Genomic DNA, 21,497 nt, shown 5'->3' with positions numbered 1-21,497 from the left:
ATGTTAAATTGCAAGTTATGGTTTGAGAACTCCGGTAGATTGTGGTTTGGTGTTTATGTACAATATTGTTGCCCGTGATTTTTGAAGAGTTAGTGCACCCACACATCTCATGGAGTGTAGAGATGGGATGGTTGATTTTGCTGTGTAGGGTAGAGTTCCCCCTAGAGTCCGGACTAGTCTGGGAAAGTCAATCTGACTTACAAACTGAAGAGGTTGTTTTTTAATTTAACTCTAGTGAGTCGACTAGGGTTAAGTTCAGCCTTTAGACCGCACATGGGAGGAATCATGACAACGTGTTATCCATCTAGTAGTGAGTTCTAAATGCATAATTGTTAGTTTAACCAATGAATAAGATGAGAACATAATATATGAATACATACGGGAATACAGAGAAAATGAAATGTGAATATGAAATGTGGAAGTGAGATTTATGTGATGTGAAATACTAAGAAGTGTGAAAACTAAAAACTTGTAAAGATGAATAATATAGAGATAACAGACACAAAGTAAAGTAATAAATGTATTATATATTGTTGTATTATATGTATTTGGGGTGAAGTATACTCTTTGTCCGAGGGATTGCTGAGAAAAACCAGTGCCCTGATTAATATCAGATGTAACCATACTGGGCTACTTAACGTATTAAGGTAAAGGAAAGCTACTTGTATGGGCGGGTAATTTTTCCTATTCTCGGGAACTTCTGTCTATAAACATTTATGTGAATGTGTGTGAATAAGAGATAAACTATCCACCCAAGAGCTTACTGAGTAAGATAAGTACCCTAATGAGCATCAGTTGTAGTCATATCCAGTTGCATAAGGTATCAGAGCAGAGGGATGTTACGTATGAGCGGGTAATCACCCCAATCCTCGGGAAACTCTTGTTAATAAAATACGCTACATGTGTGTGAGTAGGGACAAAAAATGATTTCATAATTGTGGATTAATTTGTAAATGATGATTATATTTTGTACCCAAACCTCATGATAGTCACACACTGGTATTAATCTATTCCGTCTTACTGAGATGTGTCTCACCCGATATGAATTTCATCTTTTTCAGAACCTCTACGTGATTGAGCTTAGTGAGGTCAGGGTTGGATTTGTTGGCATAACATTTTTGTAAGAGGGTACAGATTTTGGTTGTATTTATGTTTTTAGTTGTCTGAGATGAATATATATGGATACTGGATGTTGGGAAATTTTTGGGATGTTTATATAGTACTCTGATATATTATTAAGGCTGTTTATTTATTTTTCCGTTGCGTGATTGAGATTATAGTATCAGACACAGGTGATTGGATAGCATCACACCCCGGGCCATTTAGTAGGTTCGGGGCGTGAAAAATTGCTCACAATTCGATACTAATTCAATAATCGATTACTTTTATATTATGAATAAGCAACAAATACACTTAAATGATCATTACTCATGTTACATTAGTTGTCTATAATTAGATATTTTACAATGTTTTCTTTTTTTGGTTGAGGTTGTCCTATTAGTATTTTTTTACTCTTTCTTTAGTTACTGTTATCGTGATATTTTTACTCACATTTCTAGTTAATGAAGCTTTTTTTTCTTAATTATTGCATGTCAATAGAGTAAATAATTCAGTTAAAACTTAATGAAAGCTATAATGATTATAAACATATTAAAACATTCTCAATAAATTTTTTTATGCATAAAATTTGAATGCAACGTCATTTTTTTTTTTTTAATATTTATTGTAAGTGATCGCCATCGAATTATGTACATGCAAGATCGGTGGGTTAATTTTTGGCATCAATAACATTAAAATTATCATTTTTCAAATTAAATTTTTGATTCATATTATTTCAACTGAATTCATTTCAATTATATTTAATTTACGAGCGCCTTCTGTTATTACTCTTAATTTATTCGTAGTTCAATCATAATACTTGTTTGAATAATAAGAAATTCCTTCAAAAATAATATTTAAAAACATAAACATCTCATATTAAGGTCAATTAAATCTCCTACTTACACACATCGAAAAATGTGAATCCAAATAATTTGTCAAGTACTTTTTATGTAATGTGAGCAATTAAAATCTCATTTCAAAGATGACCTTTATAAAATTCGTAAGTATTTTTGAAGACGTTACTTCCAAAATTTATGATATCATTTCTTAAATTATGCTCCCACCATTAATTTTTTGTAAGTATACAAATGATAAAATTCACAAAAGCCACAAAGGATTTCGATCGTATATGACTTTATAATAATAACAATAATAATAATAATAATAATAATAAGAGAATTTGATTATAACAGTTTACGTTTATTTATTCCCCCGATAAAGAGTTTGAAATTTGACAAATAAACTGTAGTTAAGTAGTCGACAAAAATCTCTACAAAAATACATAATTGGAGTATAAGCTATCTTTCTATCATTACGATAAAAAGTACACATTTAAAGGAGACAAATGTAACTAAATTTTATTTTAAATTATCTTAAAAGAAAAGTTAGCGGTGGCCTAAACTTTTTCACAAACACTTTACATTGAATCAAGCACTTCTTTGTCAAATTAATTAATTTAATACTTAATTATTTATTTATTTATATATTTATATATAAATCATGCCCCAAAAATGAGTGTCTTTCTAGCTTCTTTTTTGATTTAATAATCATCATTCTCTTAATTATACTGGAAAAAAAAAAAAAAAAGCTAGAAAAGAAAAAGGCAAAATCATAAATATGAATCTGTTCTTGGTTTTGCAATGATGATGATGATGACACCTTGAGGAATAAATGAATAATTGAATGCGTTCATAATAATTAAATTATAAATATATTTTGATGCCTGGTTTCCCGGAATCCAATCACTCCTCTCCACCTCATCATAATTAATACAAATTTTATATGTCATAAATACCTTATGAACATTTATGAGTAAATTTTAGGATTATTAAATTCCTAATTCAGTGAAGATTTGTAATAAAAATTTACAAAAATAAATTGATACTCTCTAAACATAATAGGCAAAAAATATAGATTAAAAGTTTCGTTTTTATCATCTTTCTCTTTAATTAATAATATAGATAGATCATAATTAAGCCGTTTTAAATTCCATTGATCGTGTAATTAACTTAGTTCAAGATTTTTTTTAAAAAAATTAATATTAAGATGTGAGATACTGTAATAGTGCAAAAATTCGGCTAAAATGATTTTCTAAAAACTTGTTGAACAATTAAAATAATTTAAACTTTTTAAAAAAATAATAAAAATATCATTCATAAAATTGAGTAAATTTCTCATTAACTTGTTTTCTATAAGTTTTGTTTAGATATAAATTTTTAAGAGCAAAATATAAAGAGAATTATTTTTATCGATGTGAATAAAATTTAACTATTATTAACTTGTTATCTATTTATTAATTTTTAATAAAAATAAAAATAGATTTTTTTAAATATTTTTATGTATTTTTATTTATATAAATTTAAAATGAGTCATGAGGGTTTGGATAAACTGAAAAGATTAGTGCTGATAAAATCTAAATTTGGAAAATTAAATATTTTTTGTGTAATTTTTTTTTTTTTAAATAGTAATAATAAGGAAGGCAGGCGAGGAGTTAGGCGGCTGAGTGGGTTCGGTTCGGCCACGAGTACACAGCATATGGTACTTACCCATTGAGATTTGAGAGTTATTGACCGTGACGTGATGGTCAACTACAGCCGTCCATCTTTGACCGTTGGGTCACCGCATCCGACGGCTGGGATTGCCTCACCGCTCATTGCTTCGACGGCAAAAGCATCGAGGCTTTTAACCACCAAAACTCAACTTGAGGCTTCTGGAGCTGGGAATTGATATTTTGGAATTGAAATTGGACTCTCTCCCGTCAGCTTCGGATCTTTCCATATACTCCACCACACGCGGCTTTCCATCTCCTTCTCCTTCAATTTCTTCAAATTCTCCCTCTCTCTCGCTCTGTCGAACACCTTCCTTGCAATCAACCTCTCGGTCTCTTCACAGGAAAGAAGAAGAAGAAGAAGAAGAAGAGGAAAAGGTAGAGCAAATATTCTGTCCTTTTTTTCAACTGCTTTTGAGCCGGCCTGTCACGCTCCCGTTCTTCTAAATTTGGGATTTTATTGGATTTCTTGAATTGGATTTTATTCGTTCTTTGTTTTTCCTTTGAAGTTATGTTCGATTGTTCATTAGAAAATCCGTTTTCGTAATATTTTACAAGAATAATCTCTTCTTTTTTTTTCCCTTTTTGATTCAATTCTGGTGTTACACAAGAGACGGATTCTTCTTTTTCTTCAAAAACCCAAGTTTTATCTTGTTTTTTTGGTCTGTAGGATTTTAATCTCTCTCTCTCTCTCTCTCTCTCTCTCTCTCTCTCTCTCTCTCTCTCTCTCTCTCTATTTTTTGGGCGGGGAAGAGGGTGGTGATTTCAGCTTTTTGAGCCCTTAATTAACGGAGAAAGCGTTTTATTATAATTGGGCAATGAAAAGATTGAGAGAATTATTCAAACAAAGCTTTGTCCTGAATGAAGGACGAGACCCGACTTTGTGGGGTTGAGTTAAGGGCGTTTGGCCATCTGGGTCCTCTTTTTACTCTTTGCTTTGTTCCCTCTTTATGTCTTGAGGACTTCAGAGTATTGGCTTTCCTTTATGACTGATTGATAAATTTCTAAGAAAGATCATCCATACCTGATTCTTTGTTCGTTCTTCCTTGATTGTTTCTCGGTACCCTTTTTGGGAATTCTATTGTGCTTATTGTTTTTGTTTTGTTTTTTTGTTTTTGACATAGATACGTTTAATCTGTTCATATAATCGAGTTTGTTGAAGTTTCTTGTTCTTTCGTGTTTCCTTTTATTACTATAGCTGTGATGTGATGAAAAAAGATTCGTGTTTCCAAGAGCATCTATTTAATCCGTTTTTTATTGAGTTTGTATCAGTAACAAAGGGGAAACTATGGAAGTTTAATTACATATGGTAATTTTTTTTTCAATAAATAAGCTATGGAATGAAGATATGTAAATAATATATGTAATGAATCCATATGTTGAAGACTGCATGCTTTTGAGCCCCCTCCTAGGACTTCCTTCGGAGAATAGGTGCTCACATGTTCTCCAATTGGAGGTAGAGGTATTTTTCTTTAATGATTTGCATTAAATCTGCTGTCTTATTTTTTGAGTGAGCTTCAAAATATGGTAAGAGCTTATTAACAATGCCAAGTTTTGTGGATTGATAAAGGATCGCATTAACATGCACACCGTGCTTAGAGATTCTAGCTTGTTAATCCGTATCCATCAAATTAATGATTGCAGTTGGTATAGGATCATGAGATAGATTAATACTATGTTAAGGGCTTTTCAGGTTGAAGATAAGATGGAAAAAAAATTAATTCTGATGAAAAAAAAAATTGTAAAAGCTGTGTACTTGAGTTACAGTTCTTTATTTGTAGTTGTATATTGCATATACAAGGTTAATAATTGGGGATTTGGATATTTTGATGGTTGAATGAGTTAAACTACATCAAGCCCTTGTCCAGTCAGTAGTACTAGTATTTATATTAGATGTTCTTATAGTTTTATTCTTGGTTTAAGTTTTGACTCTATAAAATTTCATTAGTTTCTTCATTTTTTAGCTCTTTAATTGCCCATGACTGGCATCACACATACTTCACAACAATTTTGCTTTTTTCATGTTTGATGGCTAAAACCCTATATGTGAATTTTCTTTACCATTTTGTAAATGCTTTCTGCAATTTTTTTTATTTTATTTTATTTTATTTTTTATGCTTGAAGGCTAAAATGCCTGCTTACAATTATTTTTTCATATCATTTTGTTATGCTTTCTTGTAATCCTATTCTTGAATCAAATAGGAACAAAATTCTGCAGGGGTAGCTAAGAAAAGTTCTTCCCCTGGGTTTGTTGGCTGTGTAGCACATGCTGGCAGTTCCAGTACACTTATTTATTCCTTCTTAACTTTTCTTCTCCTTCATGAACTTTTTCTTTTATTTGCTTTCTTCTTTCCTCTTGAGAGTCCATGCATTTGTAGTTTATGCTTTCTTCAGTTTTAGAAGTCATAAACTTTACATCCTGATGTAGGTAATTCACAGCCTCCTTGGAAGCTGCTTCTGTAATATCATATGTTGAAATTTTATAGGATGTTTCTGTAGCAAAATACTTATCCGTGTCCAGACTCCTGGATTGTTGACTGACATTTTTATTCACATGGAGGGAAATTTTTAAGGTTATGTTTTAGAGTGAATTTTAGGCCTTGGATTTGTGTCTATGGATTTAGACAAAACTAAACACAATTTTCTTTCGTGTTTTAGAGTAGTGTTTAAAATTTAAGATTCATTGCATACTGAGATTCCATAGCATCTGCAATAGGATTTGAGGTACACAAATTTATGAGAATTGGAAGCCTTTTATGTTTGCATATTTATCTTCTCATCGTTCGTTTAACTTGAAGGGGAGCTTTGGTGCAACAATAGAGTTGTTGGCATGTGGCTTAGAGGTCATAGGTTCATATTGTGGAAACAGTTTCTTGCAAAAATGCAAGGTAAGGCTGCATAGTATAGAGCTATTGTGGTCCATCTCTTCCTTGAACCCTGCATCAGCAGGAGGTTTGTGCACCAGGCTGCCCTTTAATATTTATTTTACTGATTCCTATACATTATGATAACCTAATATACACTATAAAAAAAAAAGTGTTTTTTTCATTCAAATCACGCTAAGTGTGTAATTTTTCATGGCAGTCATGAAAAGAAACTACAGCATTTTAATTCTCATAAAATTGAGTCTTTCGAGTTTGAAGTTTAGATCATCTATCTTAAACTGTACTATTCATATACTTGGTGCAGGAAAGGGGGTTACACACCAGTGTACATGGATGAAATTTCTCGGAAAAGGTCTGTGGGTGGGCTTCCAGTCTCTAGAAAGGGATCAAGTCTTGTTTTGAGAGATACAGCGGACAATAGGGACCAAAATGCTCAGTTTTGCAATCGCCTTGGGTGCAGTGGCAGGCTTAAATCCATGAGAAGTACACAATCTGGCTATCTGGAAAAACCCAAATCTCAGAGGCCATTATTCCGTTCATCCTCAAATGGCAAGGAAATAATTGGAAGTTCATCTAGGACTTGCTCCATGGTTAGCAACTCAAGAAAATATTTCCTGGCATCTCGGAAGAAAACACCTTCTCAAATGGAAACTGACTCATCTGAATCTAGCAGTGTTCAGGATGAGTCAGATGCTTTGGAACTATCACCCTCTGGAAAGATTGAAACAGGCCTTCCCCCTCAACTGCTAGATGCTGATTCTGGTGATGTTACACTGATGGAAGTAGGGAGTTCTAGTGTTACGTCGAACACAAGACCTCGGAAGAATATTCATCAAAAATCTAGATTGGGCAACCAGGAAACTACAATTGGTTCCTCTGTTTCACTGGCATCTAGAAGCACACCCCAAGGAGGAAGATATGGTGCTAATGCAAGTAGGTATAATCTAAGAAATCTGAGGTGCAATTCAATATCTGATGTTATCCCACCAGGTTTTTCATCATCAGAAACAAGCCTCAGCAGGGGGAAGGACACTCTAAAAAAGATTAATCCTGAAGGAGGAAGTAGCTCCTCCGCTAAGGGGAAAAAGATAAGTGGACTGTCATCATTGGAGGAGAAACGGATTTCCAGTTCTAGTCATGGCATCTCAATTTCTGATTCAAGAAGACCCAGAAATTGGCTTCCTAGCAACAGGGATAATAATATTGGATCAGTTAGAACTCGCAGATCAATTAATGATAACGCCAGGGTGAGGCTCTCTAACCCAAGAAATTTGAATAATTTATCATCAACCGTGTCTCCTGTTGTGATTCCACATGGAATAGCTGGCAGTGCCAATGCTCCTAGTTTATCACACCAATTCTCTGCAGAAAGTTCTGCAACTCAGCCTAATTCTTGCAGCCAACCGAGTAGTAGGAGTGAGAATGTACGTAATATAATGTCATTTGGTCCTGCAGAGGTTGGCTTCACCCGCACTTCAATGAATCGGGATGCCATGCATCATTATAGCATGGATGGGATTGCAGAGGTATTTTTTTTTTCCTCTGTTATATCTTCAAATTGAATGTCTTTTCGTATGGGCTTATAAAATACACATGTATGTTGGCATTGGAGAAGAGAAATGGAGTGGTTTGAGACTATTTTAAATTTGTTTTTAAGTAAACTCTATTGTAATGTGTAGGTATTGTTGGCACTCGAGAGGATTGAACAAGATGAAATAACATATGAGGTAACTGATACATCAAGTTTTTGACTTCTCCAGACTTGTATTTGTGTTGTTAACATTTTCCCCTTTTTCCTTGCAGCAATTACTTATTCTTCAGACAAATTTGTTCCTCAATGGATTAGCCTTCCATGATCAGCATAGGGACTTGAGACTAGATATCGAGAACATGTCATATGAGGTTTGCTATTGTTTTGTGCTATAATCATACCATAAAAATAAGTTTTTCCCCCTTTTTTTTACTTGGTCCTTCTTCCTGTAGCTTGTGTTTTTCTGGAAACACTTACTTTTGGCAAATTCTTTGGGATATATAACCATTTACCCAATTGATATTTTTGGGGGGAAGGGGGAGGAAATTGATGATGTAGATGGGAATTTTTGTCATGGGTTTGAAAGCAGCATATTTTCTGTGTCAACCTGCGGTATTTTTGTCGGTGTCTGACAGGGTTATTGCTGCTGTAATAGGAATTATTAGATCTTGAAGAGAGGATGGGCACAGTCAGCACAGCTCTTTCAGAAGAAGCATTGTCTAAATGCCTCAGAAGAAGCATATATCAGTGTGCATCTCCCGAGACAGAAGTCATTGGCTGTAGTGGGGATTATGACGACATTAAATGCAGCATCTGTCAGGTCCTCTTTCTGTCACTACTCAATGTTTGAATATATTGATTGGTTTGTTTTGATTTGCTGGTGTTCATTAAAAGCATGATCACATTTGCTGAAATTGAACATGAAGGCAATCCAACTTGATGATGTGCGTGCATTAATTGTCCTGAAAGTTATACTTAAGTGGAGTTTGTTACCTGTCCGAGGAAAACAAAGGACTTAGGTTTGTGCACCTGAAGCCCTTCACAACAAACATGACTTTTAAGTCCATGCCTTGTCTGATTACTTGGTGAGGAATTCTGTTTGGTATGGACGCTGTTGGTTTTTAACTGTTCCCCCAACACCCCCCCCCCCCCCCCTCCCCCCCAAAAAAAAAAAATCCAACCTCCTTAACTGATGTAATTTGTTTCAGTGTATGTTTTTCTTTGATCCATCTAAATATAAATCCATTTGAGAGACCCCGTTGGGCTACAGCATAGTAGCTCATCGCCCTTCCCTAACTCCTTTCCACATTGACTGATTGGATTTAGATTAATTTTGTGTGAACCAACCGCATAGAAACCAGACAGACCAAACTAAGTTCAACATAGTCTGACAATTTCCCTCAACCTAGGACTCGCCCAACTCATATACCAAACCAGACATGAGTTGGTATTACTACTGCCCCATTGCATTACTGCCCTTCGGTACAATGGGATCAATTCATTCTATGGGTTTATTGTGCAGGAAGAGTATTCAGATGGAGATGAAGTGGGGAGACTGCAATGCGAGCATAGGTTTCATGTGGTCTGCATACAACAATGGCTGCAGCTGAAGAACTGGTGCCCTATCTGCAAAGCTTCGGCCGCAACCTCAGCTTAAAAATTCAAACCCGGCTCTTCTGGGAAGACTGACCTCTTTGTACAAGTCTCTGCAGGTCTCTTTCATCATTTTTATTTTGTTCTTTCTTCACTTGATTATGTACATAAATCATTATCAAATCTCTTTTCATTTCAGTCTGTCAATAAACCCCATTAATTCTCTTGGCTTTACAGTTGAAACTCAATATAGCCTCAAAGAAAGAGCTTGAAAGTGAAATTACCCCCAACAAATTGCCTGCACTTCTTTTTTCCTTTATCGGTTTTTCTGGCTGTTTTGGTTGGTGATTGTTGAGGAAGCTGTCTTACACCAACAGTGCTGGGGAAAAAAAACACGGCTTAAAAGATTGTGGAAATTTAGAATTATAAGAGCCTTTTCTGTTGGGTTACCATATTTAGTTTTTTTTTTCTCCGGCTAAGAGGGTTACCGATATTCTCTTTGTTCATCTCCTCGGTGCCGATTCTCTCCTGAAGATAATAATAGATAAAATAGCAAATGAAAAAACTATTTGGGCATATTTAGGCACCTTTTTCCTTTTTATCAACTATTTGTAGAAGTCGATGACAAGAACTTCATAATTATCATTTGATGCAATTTACTTCGTTGTTCATCTCCTTGGCTCCTACTTTTCTCTTGAAGATAATACTACATAAAATAGAAAATGAAAAATAATTATTGAATATATATTTTCAATAGATGTGTGTTTTTCTTTATGTTTTATTATTCATGTCCAGCAGGTATGTGACTTATAAGGTACTGGCATCCTTATTTCAAAATTGTTGATATTTTTTGCTAGTAATTTGCATACTTCTTAAAATGTATGAGAAAATTTAATTTTCAAATATTACTTGATTCAAATATTAATGTATATATATAACTAATCATATTAATATGCATAAATTAATTCAGAAATACCAAAAATCCTGCTTCATGTGTACATTTAGTAGTTGTTTTAAATGCAACTTGAATTTATAAATAAGCAAAACCTGTTGGATTATTTTTATAAAAAATTAAATATTTGAAATTGTCATTTAATAGATAAAGTCATTTCTAAATTAATTCATTAATTTTATAAACTAATTTAATTATTATTATTTTAATAAAAATTACTAATGCATTTAGTATTAACAGTCATAAATATTAAATTTCAAATTTATTCAATAGTTTCAAAAGCATTAAATTTATCTATCATTTAATTTAAATATGCATAACCCCCTAAAGCTTGATGCTTACATGTATATATATATATATATATCTTCAGTTCTTTAATATGTTAAGCCATCAAAACCTATATGGAGGGACATTTTAAGTCAATTTTGAGTTTTAAGACAATGATTTGTCTTACTCCGAGTCTTGCCTCATGTTTATTTAAATTTATATTTTTATGTCTACATATAAATTATTATTGTGATTTTATAATTATTATTGTTCGACACCATAAATCAAAATCAATTTTTTTTTAGAAAAAAAAAATTAAAAACAATATTTATAATGCATATGTAATAATACTGGGAGTACACCTGTCAACAATCAATTAAATAGCATTATAAATATTGTTTGATTATAAGTTTTGTTTTTATTATTAGAACGAAATGTATTTGTAAATTGATTACACCAATTAAGTATCCGTGTTTGGTGGTTTAACCAATTTCAAGAGAGAATATCGGTCTTTATTGCCACACGGTGAATCTTGGGTTGCGTTGTGTGTATGATCTTCATATGGAAATCTTGTTATTTCCTCAACACTCTCCCTCAAGTTGAGTAGATATTGATCATACTCAACTTGCTCAGTAAATGGTTGAATTGTGTGGACCCAAGTGCTTTTGTGAATAAATCCGCAAGCTATTGACTTATGGGCATGTGAATAATTTGAATAACTTGATTTTGGATCTTCTCCCGTAAAAGATGGCAATCAATCTCTATATGTTTTGTTCGCTCGTGGAAAACTGGATTAGATGCGATGTGAATAGCTGCCTTGTTATCACAATACAACTTGATTGGTTGTGGGTAAACTATCTGAAGATCTGTCAAAAGTTGCTTTAACTAAGTAATTGTACAACAGGTTGATGTCATAGAGCGGTATTTTGCTTCAATTGAGGATCATGAAATTGTTGTTTACTTCTTGGTTTTTTAAGAGATTTGTGATTTTCCAAGTAAAATGCAGTACCTAGTAACAGATCGTCGAGTGTCTCTGCATCGAGCCCAATTGACATCACAGAATGCATGTAATTGAATACCACTGGAAGCTGACAAAAGAATTCCTTGCCCAGATGACTGTTTGAGATAGCGCAAAACCCAATGTGCTGCATCCAAGTGGGAAGTTCGAGGCTTATCCATGAATTGGCTCAATGTGTGCACCACATATGCCAAATCTGGTCTAGTGATAGTCAAATAAATTAGTTTCCCAACCAGTATTCGATATGAAGATGGATCCGAGATAAGTTCTCCATCCATCTCATTAGGTTCCAGGTTTGGTTCCATTGGTATATTACATGGTTTTGCCCCAAGGAAACTAGTCTCCTCAAGTATCTCCAAGGCATATTTCCTCTGTGATAAATTCCAATTTTGGAGCGAGTTACCTCTATCCCTAGAAAGTATTTCAAGAGACCAAGATTCTTCAGTTTGAAGCATTCTCCCAAGTATTTCTTAAGCCCATTGATTTGTTCCAAGTTGTTTCCTGCCAAAATAATATCGTCTACGTAGACCAAGATGATGGTAAAACTTGTTTCGTGGGATTAGACGAACATAGAGTAATCTGCTTCAGATTGCTTATAACCGACATTGATAAGTATGAAAGATAATTTAGCATACCACTGATTTTTAAATTCTCTACCCCTATCACTTCGAATTTTAGTGATAGTATATCCCTTTTCATTTTGAATTTTCTTGCACAGTTTAATAAATTATTCACACGCTTCATCTTTGTGACCTAAAAATATTACCCATGTAAATCTAGAATAATCATGAACGATAACAAATGTGTATGATTTTCCTCCTAAGTTTTGAATTGGATTTGGACCAAATAAGTCTAAGTGTAGCATTTGGAGTGGCTTAGTAGTAGAGATTACTTTCTTCCTCTTAAAACTAGATCTTACTTGTTTTCCTAGTTGACATGCATCACAAATTTTATCTTTCACGAATTTTGTCTTAGGCAATCCCTTAACTAAGTCTCCCTTAACTAGTTTAGATATTAAGTCCATATTTGCGTGTCCTAGTCTCCTATGCCAAATCCAACTAATTTCATTCATAACAGTGAAACATGTCACACGTTGAGAAGTTAAGTTATCAAAGCTGGTGGTGTATACATTTTCATGATGCTCAACAGTGAATAGAATTTTGTTATTAGTTTTATATTCAACAATGCACTTGTCATGTTCAAAAGATACTTTATAACCTTTATCATACGGTTGACTTATACTTAATAAGTTATGTTTTAAACCCTCAACCAGTAAAATATCATCTATAATAAGTGATGGATCATTACCAACTTTACCTACTCCTATGATCTTTCCTTTTGCATTGTCTCCAAAAGTGACAAATTCTTCGTCCTTTGGTGTGATGGATGCGAATTTAGCTTTATCCCTAGTCATATGATGTGAACATTCGTTGTCCATATACCATTTATCTTGTGAGGAGGATGATCTCAAGCACACCTGTAATAAACATTTAAGTGACTTTTTTTGGTACCCATTTTTTCTTAGGTCCATGGGGGTTAGTACTTGAATCTCCTTTAACTCTTCATACCTTTTTCATTTTAACATCTTTGTTCTTAAAAGGACAATCAAATTTTATGTGACCCATCCTTTTACATTTAAAGCATATTGTATATTTATAAGAATCTTTTGATGGAGCATAAGCTTTTGATTCTCTTACAAAATAACTCATGTAAAGATGTTTTTGTTTCAAATTTTCCTTTCCATTAAAACCAAATCCTTCTTTATCTAAGAAATTTCTTTGTGCCCTAAGAAGTCTTTCAAAGTTACTCTGACCCTCTATGAATTTATGAATAATTTTAGAATTGTCTTTCAAATTTATTTCCAATTTCTCAATTTCTAAATCATTTTCTTTTATCACAGATGCATGGGACTCATTCTGTTTTTCAATCAACTTTGAGAGTTCCTTAACTTTACATTTCAAATCAGAAATTTTCTTAATTTTCTTCTCAAGCATTTTAAGCGTGTACAAATATTCTTGTTCCAATTCATTATAAGAAAGCATGTTATTTTCATTTTTAAAATTACTGGAATAATAAGAAGATGCTGAGAAATATGATTATACCTCAAAGTCATCATGCGCCATTAGACACAGATTGGCTACTAGATCATCATTGGACTCGGAGTCTGAACTATTTGTGTTATGCGTGTCCCAAACGACTTTTAAAGCTTTCTTATTTTTCTTGGAGGCTTTCATTAGTTTAGAACATTCAGGCTTGATGTGTCCAACCTCTCTGCAATTGTAGCAAGTTGGCAGATCTTCCTTCTGTTTCCTCTTACTAGATTCTCCTTTTTCTGATTTCGAGTTCCAGAATTTTCTGTTAAACTTCTTATTCTTTTTCAGGAACTTTTTGAACTTCTTTGTTAGCAAGGTCATGTCATCTTTTGATTCTAAGTCACTTCCTTCACTAAAACTGTTAGACGATGTCTTAAGAGCTGTAACTTTGTTTTCTTTATTCAGCTCATTCTTCCTCTCATTTATTGCTAACTCATACGTGATGAGTGAACCAATTAGTTCAACAACCGACATCTCTTTCAAATTCCTTCCTTCGGCTATAGCAGTAGTTTTAGCTTCCCAAACTAGTTGTAGTCCCCTAAGGATTTTCCTAATCAATTCATAAGTAGGGTAAAATTTTCCAAGAGCATTTAATGAATTCGTGATGCGTGTGAATCTACTGTACATGGATTGAATAGAATTATCAACAGTCATTTTAAATGTCTCATATTCACTAGTGAGCATATCTATCCTACTATCTTTTACTTCCTTAGTGTCTTCATATATTACTTCTAATTTTTTCCATATTTCTTTTGCAGTTTTACAGGCCATTACCCTATTAAACTCATTAACGTCTAATGCATAATATAGAAGATTTATAGCAGTAGCATTTATTTGAACAAATTTTCAATCATCATCAGTATACTCATCTTCAGTCTTAAGTGCATTTACTTTATCAACTACTTTCATAGGAACATGGTTTCCTTTAGAAACTATTCTCCGCACTTTCGAATCAACATTTAAAAGATATATACTCATCCTTTGTTTCCAGTAGGTGTAATTTACACCACAAAAAATTAGTGGTCTAGTGGACGAGTGTCCCTCACCTAATGGGGTTGCACCAATGTGTGTCATTGTGATCTTTTACAAAAATAATGGTTAAGTCTATGTAAACTTGGCTCTGATACCAAATGTGAATTTTGGTGTTATCCCAAGAGGGGGGTTAATTGGGTATTTTAAAAATTGAGTCTTTCTAATTTTTGAAAACAATTAATTACAAACTTGCAAGCTACTTACTACTACCTCAATGTTTTTTAATTAATCAACCTAATAAGTAATTTTATCAATCGGCCTAATTTACCCAATTACTTTGATGACTGTCGCGATATCCCGGACCCGCCAGAGAGCACTCGGGCAAAATGAGTGCAGCTGCGAATTAGGAAAAATGGATGTGTGATTTTGAAAAAGATATTTTCGTGGAAAAATAATGTGTGATGGAGTCGCCACTAACCTTTTGAAGTGCGGTTAGAACACTTGATTGCTACCCCGTTAGGGGTAGAATCGATCTGTGTCACCTGAGCGGACTCGAGAGTACGGTTACACAAGGGGAAGGTATTAACACCCCCTACATGCCCGTTGTTACGAACGGTACCAAATTAATTAAAAATTATCCCAAAATAAATCTAATAAGCCTTTGAAAATTACTCTCTTTCAAAAATCAAAGAAAATTTACAAAATAGATACTATATAGGTATTCCCTCAGAATCGGGGCAATCCAATACTTCGAAGAGTCCATACCCTTTGTTGCAATGATCGAGATAGAAAATCAAGAAAATAAGATACAAAATACTCTCCCGGATTTAAAAAGCTCATAGGACTTTTCTAAGTAAGAAAAATAATATTTCGGAAGGTTTTTGAAATTTGTTCGGGATGGAAATGATTTTTTAGGCTTAATAAAATATTTTTGGGATTTTTTCTAAGTGTGAACATTTTTTGTGATTTTGGTGATTTTTTAAATATTTTTCCTAAACTTCAAAATAGTACAAATAAAAGTAAGACAAAAACCATGAAGGTAAGTCAAAAAACATTTTTTAGAAATTTTCTGAGCTTTTTGAATTTTTATGGATTTTCTGTGAAATTTTTAGATATTTAAATGATGATAAACAAGTGAAATGGAGAAAAACCGGCATGAACCGGTTTGGGGAATGATGAACCGGTCAAACATTGACCTATTCTAGGAAAAAAACCAGTTTAAGGTCTTAGTCGAGACCATTAGTCAACACGCGTTGCCTTACGCGTGGATTATGTGTTCAGGTGCATGTTAGAGTACATGAATGATGCATAATGCATGTATAAGCACGAATGCATGACCATGTGTATGCATGGATGTGTATGTGCGTGAATGTGTGTGCATACATGAATGAGCACGTGCATGAATGTGTGTGCATGCATGATTGGGAACGTGCATGAATGCGTGTGCATGCATGGATGTGTACGTGTATGAATGTGTGTGCATGCATGGATGAGAAGTGCGCGCATGATTACGCATGGATGTGAATGTGTGTGTATGCGTGACTGCAGGCATGCATGCATGGGTATATGAATGGGTGCATATTAGTCAAATCGCATGCATGTATAGGCATGAATATGAATGTGTGGGTATGTGCATGATTGCATGCATGTGGATGCATGAATGGGAATGTGTGTGTATGTGTGAAATTCCGTGCATGTACATACATGTGCATGTGAGTGTATATGAATGCATGCATGTGTATGTATATGCAGGTATGTGGATGTGGGTGTGGGTGTATGTATATGCATGTGTATGTGTGAATTTGTATGCATGTATATGCATGTGTATGTAAATGCATGCTGCACGCATGTACATGCATGAGTATTGTGAGTGTGTGTATTGCATGTATGCATGAGGATGTGAATGGATGTGAACATGTACGTATGCATGAGGTGAGCTATATGTGTGTACATGCATGAATATGTGAGTGTGTGCATTGCATGTATGTGTTAGGATGTGAATGGATGTGAACATGTATGTATGGGTGAGGTCACGGGTGATGATGTACCGCATGAGTGTACGTGTGTATGGACAAGAAGGAGCACACATGCGTGGTGTGTGTAAGTACGCGCATAAATACGCATGGATGGGCGTGCATGGATGGATGATGATGTGTGTGTGTGTACATGGATGTATGTAAACAACATGTGTAAAGTGTGTGTGCATAAATGTGTGTAAATAGCATGTGCAAAATGTAGTGACCCGAAGAATAATAGTATTTTAAAAATAAGAGGGAGGAAAATGGAAATAGGAACAGAAGGAGGCAGTAGCACGTTCGTCGTCAACATTGTATTTTAAAGGTTTTAGCAATTTCAAAGAATTTCCAGGATTCGTCGATTCGTCGACGAATGTCTTCAAGATCTAGTTAACAAGGTCCCATTTCGCCGATAAGAAAATACTGAGTGAGGATTTTGGGCTACTCTGAATTTCGTCGACGAAGGGTAAGGTTCGTCGACGAATTTCCTTAAGGACTCGTCAACGAGATGATGCGGCTCGCCGATGAATTTCGTAGTATAAATAGCCTTAAACTGATTTTTAATCACAGAATTTCAGCCAAACCCTCTCTCTCTCTCTCTCTCTCTCTCTCTCTCCTCTACGGCTCCTCCTCCTTCTTCCGTCGATTTTGGCCCCGTTAGTCACCGGATCAACGATCTGAGGCCACCACGACGTTTCTGGCGAAATTCCCTTCCAGTCTACCGGAATGGATCATTTGTGAAACGAAGTTGAAATTCATCCCAAATTTAGGATAAAGTCTTTTATTCAGTTTTTGACTTCCTAACAGTTGTAGGAAATGATGTAGGTCAAGAAATATTGATGTTTTATTTCGGGAGTTATGATTTTCAGAATGTTGAGTGGAGAACCCTGCGGGTGGTGGACCCGTTATAGTAGGGGATTTTTAGCAGGAAACAGGTAAGGGAAATATGCTATGCTAGGTTATTTAAGAATATTTTCAGTATGAAATTATAAATGTTTCACCAGAGTATTGTTTACAGTAGAGATTTATACAATTTATCAAATATGATTAATATATTTTAAAATTACTGTGTGGCTTGAGAATATGTACATAGTATAGAAACATGTTTTACAGTATTTTCAGAGACGTGTTTTACAGAATATATAGATAGTGAATGTATTTTATAGCAATTACAGAAATACCATGATTATACAGTTTTAAAGTACCATAACATACATATTTACAGTTAATTATAGAGACACGGTTGATATAGATACAGTTTTCTATAACGTCATGGTTTATACAGTTATTACAGAATCATGGTAAAATAGATAGTAGTATATAGAGATGTATTATATAGTATCAGACCTAGTTGGACCATACAGTTACAGAGCACGGTACCATAACTACATACAGTTTATAGAGTGCAACCACCTATTTAGATAATACGTGGTATAAAAGTCTATCGCATAAAGCCCACGAGTGGACAGACTCCCCATCAGATATGGGTTGAGGAGGGCTGATCAGACTATGAAGTATAGTGATTTATTCCTAGTTGGCCAGTCAAGGTAAATTCCTCCTATGAGTCGCACAACCTTGTCTTGAGGGGTTAAATCATGATACACAGTTATCCACAGGGAAGTTTACAGTTATTATTATGTTTATACAACTTTACAGAAACAGAAAATATATACATATATTAGCAGTATTCTGAATAGAAACCTAAAGTACAAGAATGTTAAGCAACAGGTAAAAGATGAAGATTATATTTCTAGTATTGTGCTTTACAGATTCAGTGATACATGACTATATAGTAATTGTTTTTCTCAGTATTGTAGCTCAATTGTCACACACTAGTAATAGCATATTTCGTCTTACTGAACTTTGGCTCATCCCAGTGTTGAATTATTTTTCAGGTGATTCAGGTAAGCGAGCATACCAGACTCGCAGATAGAGGGGTTTCAGTACTGCCCTGTCAGAGAGAGAGAGTGAGTATATTTTTGGGAATATTTTTGTATACCCCTCACCGGTTGAGGAAATTGGGGAAACAGTGATATGTATATATTTTGGGGAAACATGTTAGCACTCTGGTATTGTATTGTATTTATTCACATATGGTTATGTTTATATGATTTCTGCTTCTCGCTACTTAGGTTAATGATTGGGTTCAATCCAGTATGGTATCAGAGCATGTAGAATATCATAGTATAAAAAAAAAAAAAAAACTCAGTTAAATAGCGGGTCGTTACAATTTGGTATCAGAAACTAGGTTGCTAGGTTCTATAGACTATAGACTGCAGCAAAAGCAACACCAGAGTATAGGAAAAAGAATTTGGGGTTTGTTCTGTGTCTGGGTACAAGATTTTCGTGGTGATTTCTGTGTTTTTCCTGAGGTGACGATTTCAAGAAAACCATAGTAAACTATTGTCGGGTCGTGTGTCTAGGTGATAGAACTAGATATTGGTTAAGGTCAAAGAGGGTAGTTAATTTTAGAGTTGATACAGGATATGTCCGTATAGGAGACAAAGTACTTAAGTGTGTTTCTTGTTTTCAGGATGGACCTAAAAAGCAACGGCACGAATGCTGGGCAAGATAAGCCAGACCCTTCCAGGAGATACTGATGTTGTGCTGCGCAGTGTCACTCAGCAGGTGATGGCTGAGATGGCCAGGAATTCTAGGGAGCGTGACTGTTCGATTGAACAGTTTACATAGATGAAGTCCCCATCTTTCACCAGAGGAAATGACCTGATTGTGGCTGAGAATTGGGTCCAAAACATTGAAGAGACATTGGTGGTGCTTTCATACACGGATGAACAGAAAGTAGCATTTGCAACATTTAAGTTGACAATGGAGGCGAAGCGCTGGTGGAGAGCAACGCATCTAATAGAGACGCAGAGGTTGATTCCAGTTCCAGTGACGTGGGACCGATTCAAGGATCTGTTCTTCGAGCGATATTTCCCTGCTATCATTCGGAGTGCGAAAACAGAAGAGTTTCTGCATTTGGTATAGGGGCAGATGACTGTATCCTAGTGTGCGGCTCAGTTTGTCGAGTTGTCGCGTTTTACTTTACATCTAGCACCTGATGAAGAGAAGAAAGCGAGAAAGTTTGAAGAGGGACTGTGGCAGAATTTATTTAAGTAGGTAATTGGTTTCAGTGCTCAGAAATTTACAGAGGTTGTAGACAGAACTGTGATTATTGAGAGTGGCATTTAGAGAGGTATAGCGGCTCAGAGTCAGTAGAAGATACCTGTGCCTCAAGGTGTTCAGGCTGACTCCAATAGGGGCCCATGGAGAGGAAGTCGCGATAGAGGAGACCAGAAGCAGATGGCAGGACCCTCGGTAAAATCAGGGTGCGCCGATCATCCCGGTATGTAAGATATGCGGGAGACGTCATCCGGGGGAGTGCCGTGTAGGGAGCAATGTATGTTATCGATGTGGAAGGCCCGACAACATGGCATGTCCATGTCCAGGTCCGTCAAACCAGGTCCCAACTCCTAAGCCCTATCAGGGAGGGTATCAGGCAGCTCAGAGAGGATATCAGGCACCTCATGGTGGTCAACAGAGGAATGTGGCCCTAGCGCGAGTATACGCTCTGACGCCGGGTAATGCTGAGGCTGCTACAGATGTGGTGACAGGTACATTTACTATTTTATCATATCTGATTATTATTCTTTTTGACTCGGGTGCTACTCATTCTTTCCTTTCTGCATCTTATGTTAAATTATCTGAGTGAGATCCAGTCAATAGATATAGCACTGTCGGTAGCTACGCCATCAAGATCAGTGATCAGATGTTAGAAGGTACTTAGAGGCTATCCGATAGAAATTCAGAGTAGCCCAAAATCCTCACTCGGTATTTTCTCGTTAACGAAACGGGACCTCGTCAAAGAGATCCTGAAGACATTCGTCGACGAATCCCTGTATTCGTCGACGAATCCTGGAAATTCTTTGAAATTGCTATTACCTCTAAAATACAATGTCGTCAACGAACGCTTCGCGTCCGTCGATGAAGCTTACTGCCTCCTTCTATTCCTGTTTCCATTTTCCTCCCTCTTATTTTTAAAATACTTTTATTCTTCGGGTCACTGCATTCTCCCCTCCTTATAAAATTTCGTCCTCGAAATTTACTATTTGCATCTCTATCTATACTCTCTATCATCTAGTAGAAGAAAAGGGTCTACTTATTTTATTACCTGCCATCACTTATGGCGGAGGAATACCATGGTTACATGGGTAGTTCTGGGAGATTACAACTATAAAATAAAATTTTTTCCAAAACCAAAATACTACATATCCTATACACTACATTACAATTACATTTGACTCAACAAAATAAAATTACTATTACTTTAATTATATACCATTGCTATGACCCACTAAATAAGTGGGGATATTTCTGTCTAATCTCACTTTCAAGCTCCCACGAAGCTTCTTCTATTGCGTGGTTTCTCCATTGAACTTTTACCAACTGTATCTTCTTATTGCGCAATTTATGTTCTTTCCTATCTAGGATATGTACTGGAGCTTCCTCAAATGCTAGATCA

At 35.1% G+C, this 21,497-nt stretch overlaps 2 protein-coding genes across 4 annotated transcripts; one reads left to right on the top strand and one right to left on the bottom strand.

Annotated features, from left to right (window-relative positions):
- The first annotated feature begins 3,798 nt into the window (after nt 1-3,798).
- Nucleotides 3,799-19,094, top strand: LOC131151439 (E3 ubiquitin-protein ligase MBR1-like). Of its 3 annotated transcripts, none has more exons than XR_009135718.1 (7): nt 3,799-4,027; nt 6,839-8,060; nt 8,214-8,261; nt 8,338-8,436; nt 8,721-8,885; nt 9,588-9,777; nt 9,896-9,952. XR_009135718.1 is itself a non-coding variant. In XM_058102684.1 (6 exons), the coding sequence occupies exons 2-6, from the start codon at nt 6,864-6,866 to the stop codon at nt 9,720-9,722; spliced, it is 1,644 nt and encodes a 547-aa protein (XP_057958667.1). In that variant the 5' UTR covers nt 3,799-4,027; nt 6,839-6,863; the 3' UTR covers nt 9,723-9,952. The 3 variants fall into 3 exon arrangements, 1 of the variants encoding a protein (XP_057958667.1); XR_009135719.1 differs by lacking the exon at nt 9,896-9,952 and adding an exon at nt 18,871-19,094 and having other exon boundaries at nt 3,802-4,027; XM_058102684.1 differs by having other exon boundaries at nt 9,588-9,952.
- LOC131151486 (uncharacterized mitochondrial protein AtMg00810-like) lies at nt 11,850-20,348 on the bottom strand. Its single transcript, XM_058102726.1, has 2 exons — nt 20,202-20,348; nt 11,850-12,266 (listed from the first exon to the last, which is right to left on the bottom strand). Exons 1-2 carry the CDS (start codon nt 20,346-20,348, stop codon nt 11,850-11,852), a joined length of 564 nt encoding a protein of 187 aa, XP_057958709.1.
- Between the last annotated feature and the right edge of the window lie 1,149 nt (nt 20,349-21,497).

Source organism: Malania oleifera, chromosome 3, assembly GCF_029873635.1.
Source record: "Malania oleifera isolate guangnan ecotype guangnan chromosome 3, ASM2987363v1, whole genome shotgun sequence".
Lineage (NCBI taxonomy): Eukaryota > Viridiplantae > Streptophyta > Magnoliopsida > Santalales > Ximeniaceae > Malania > Malania oleifera.
This window is presented reverse-complemented; position numbering and strand designations above follow the sequence as displayed.

What these genes read in the sequence shown, in the direction of transcription:
- LOC131151439 (XM_058102684.1), top strand. Translation starts at nt 6,864, where the DNA reads ATGGATGAAATTTCTCGGAAAAGGTCTGTGGGTGGGCTTCCAGTCTCT. An exon ending in GCATGGATGGGATTGCAGAG is followed by an intron (nt 8,061 to 8,213) that starts GTATTTTTTTTT and finishes TGTAATGTGTAG; the next exon opens with GTATTGTTGGCACTCGAGAG. An exon ending in TTAAATGCAGCATCTGTCAG is followed by an intron (nt 8,886 to 9,587) that starts GTCCTCTTTCTG and finishes TTTATTGTGCAG; the next exon opens with GAAGAGTATTCAGATGGAGA.
- LOC131151486 (XM_058102726.1), bottom strand. Translation starts at nt 20,348, where the DNA reads ATGACGTCTCCCGCATATCTTACATACCGGGATGATCGGCGCACCCTG. An exon ending in CTGAACACCTTGAGGCACAG is followed by an intron (nt 12,267 to 20,201) that starts GTATCTTCTACT and finishes AATTTATCACAG; the next exon opens with AGGAAATATGCCTTGGAGAT.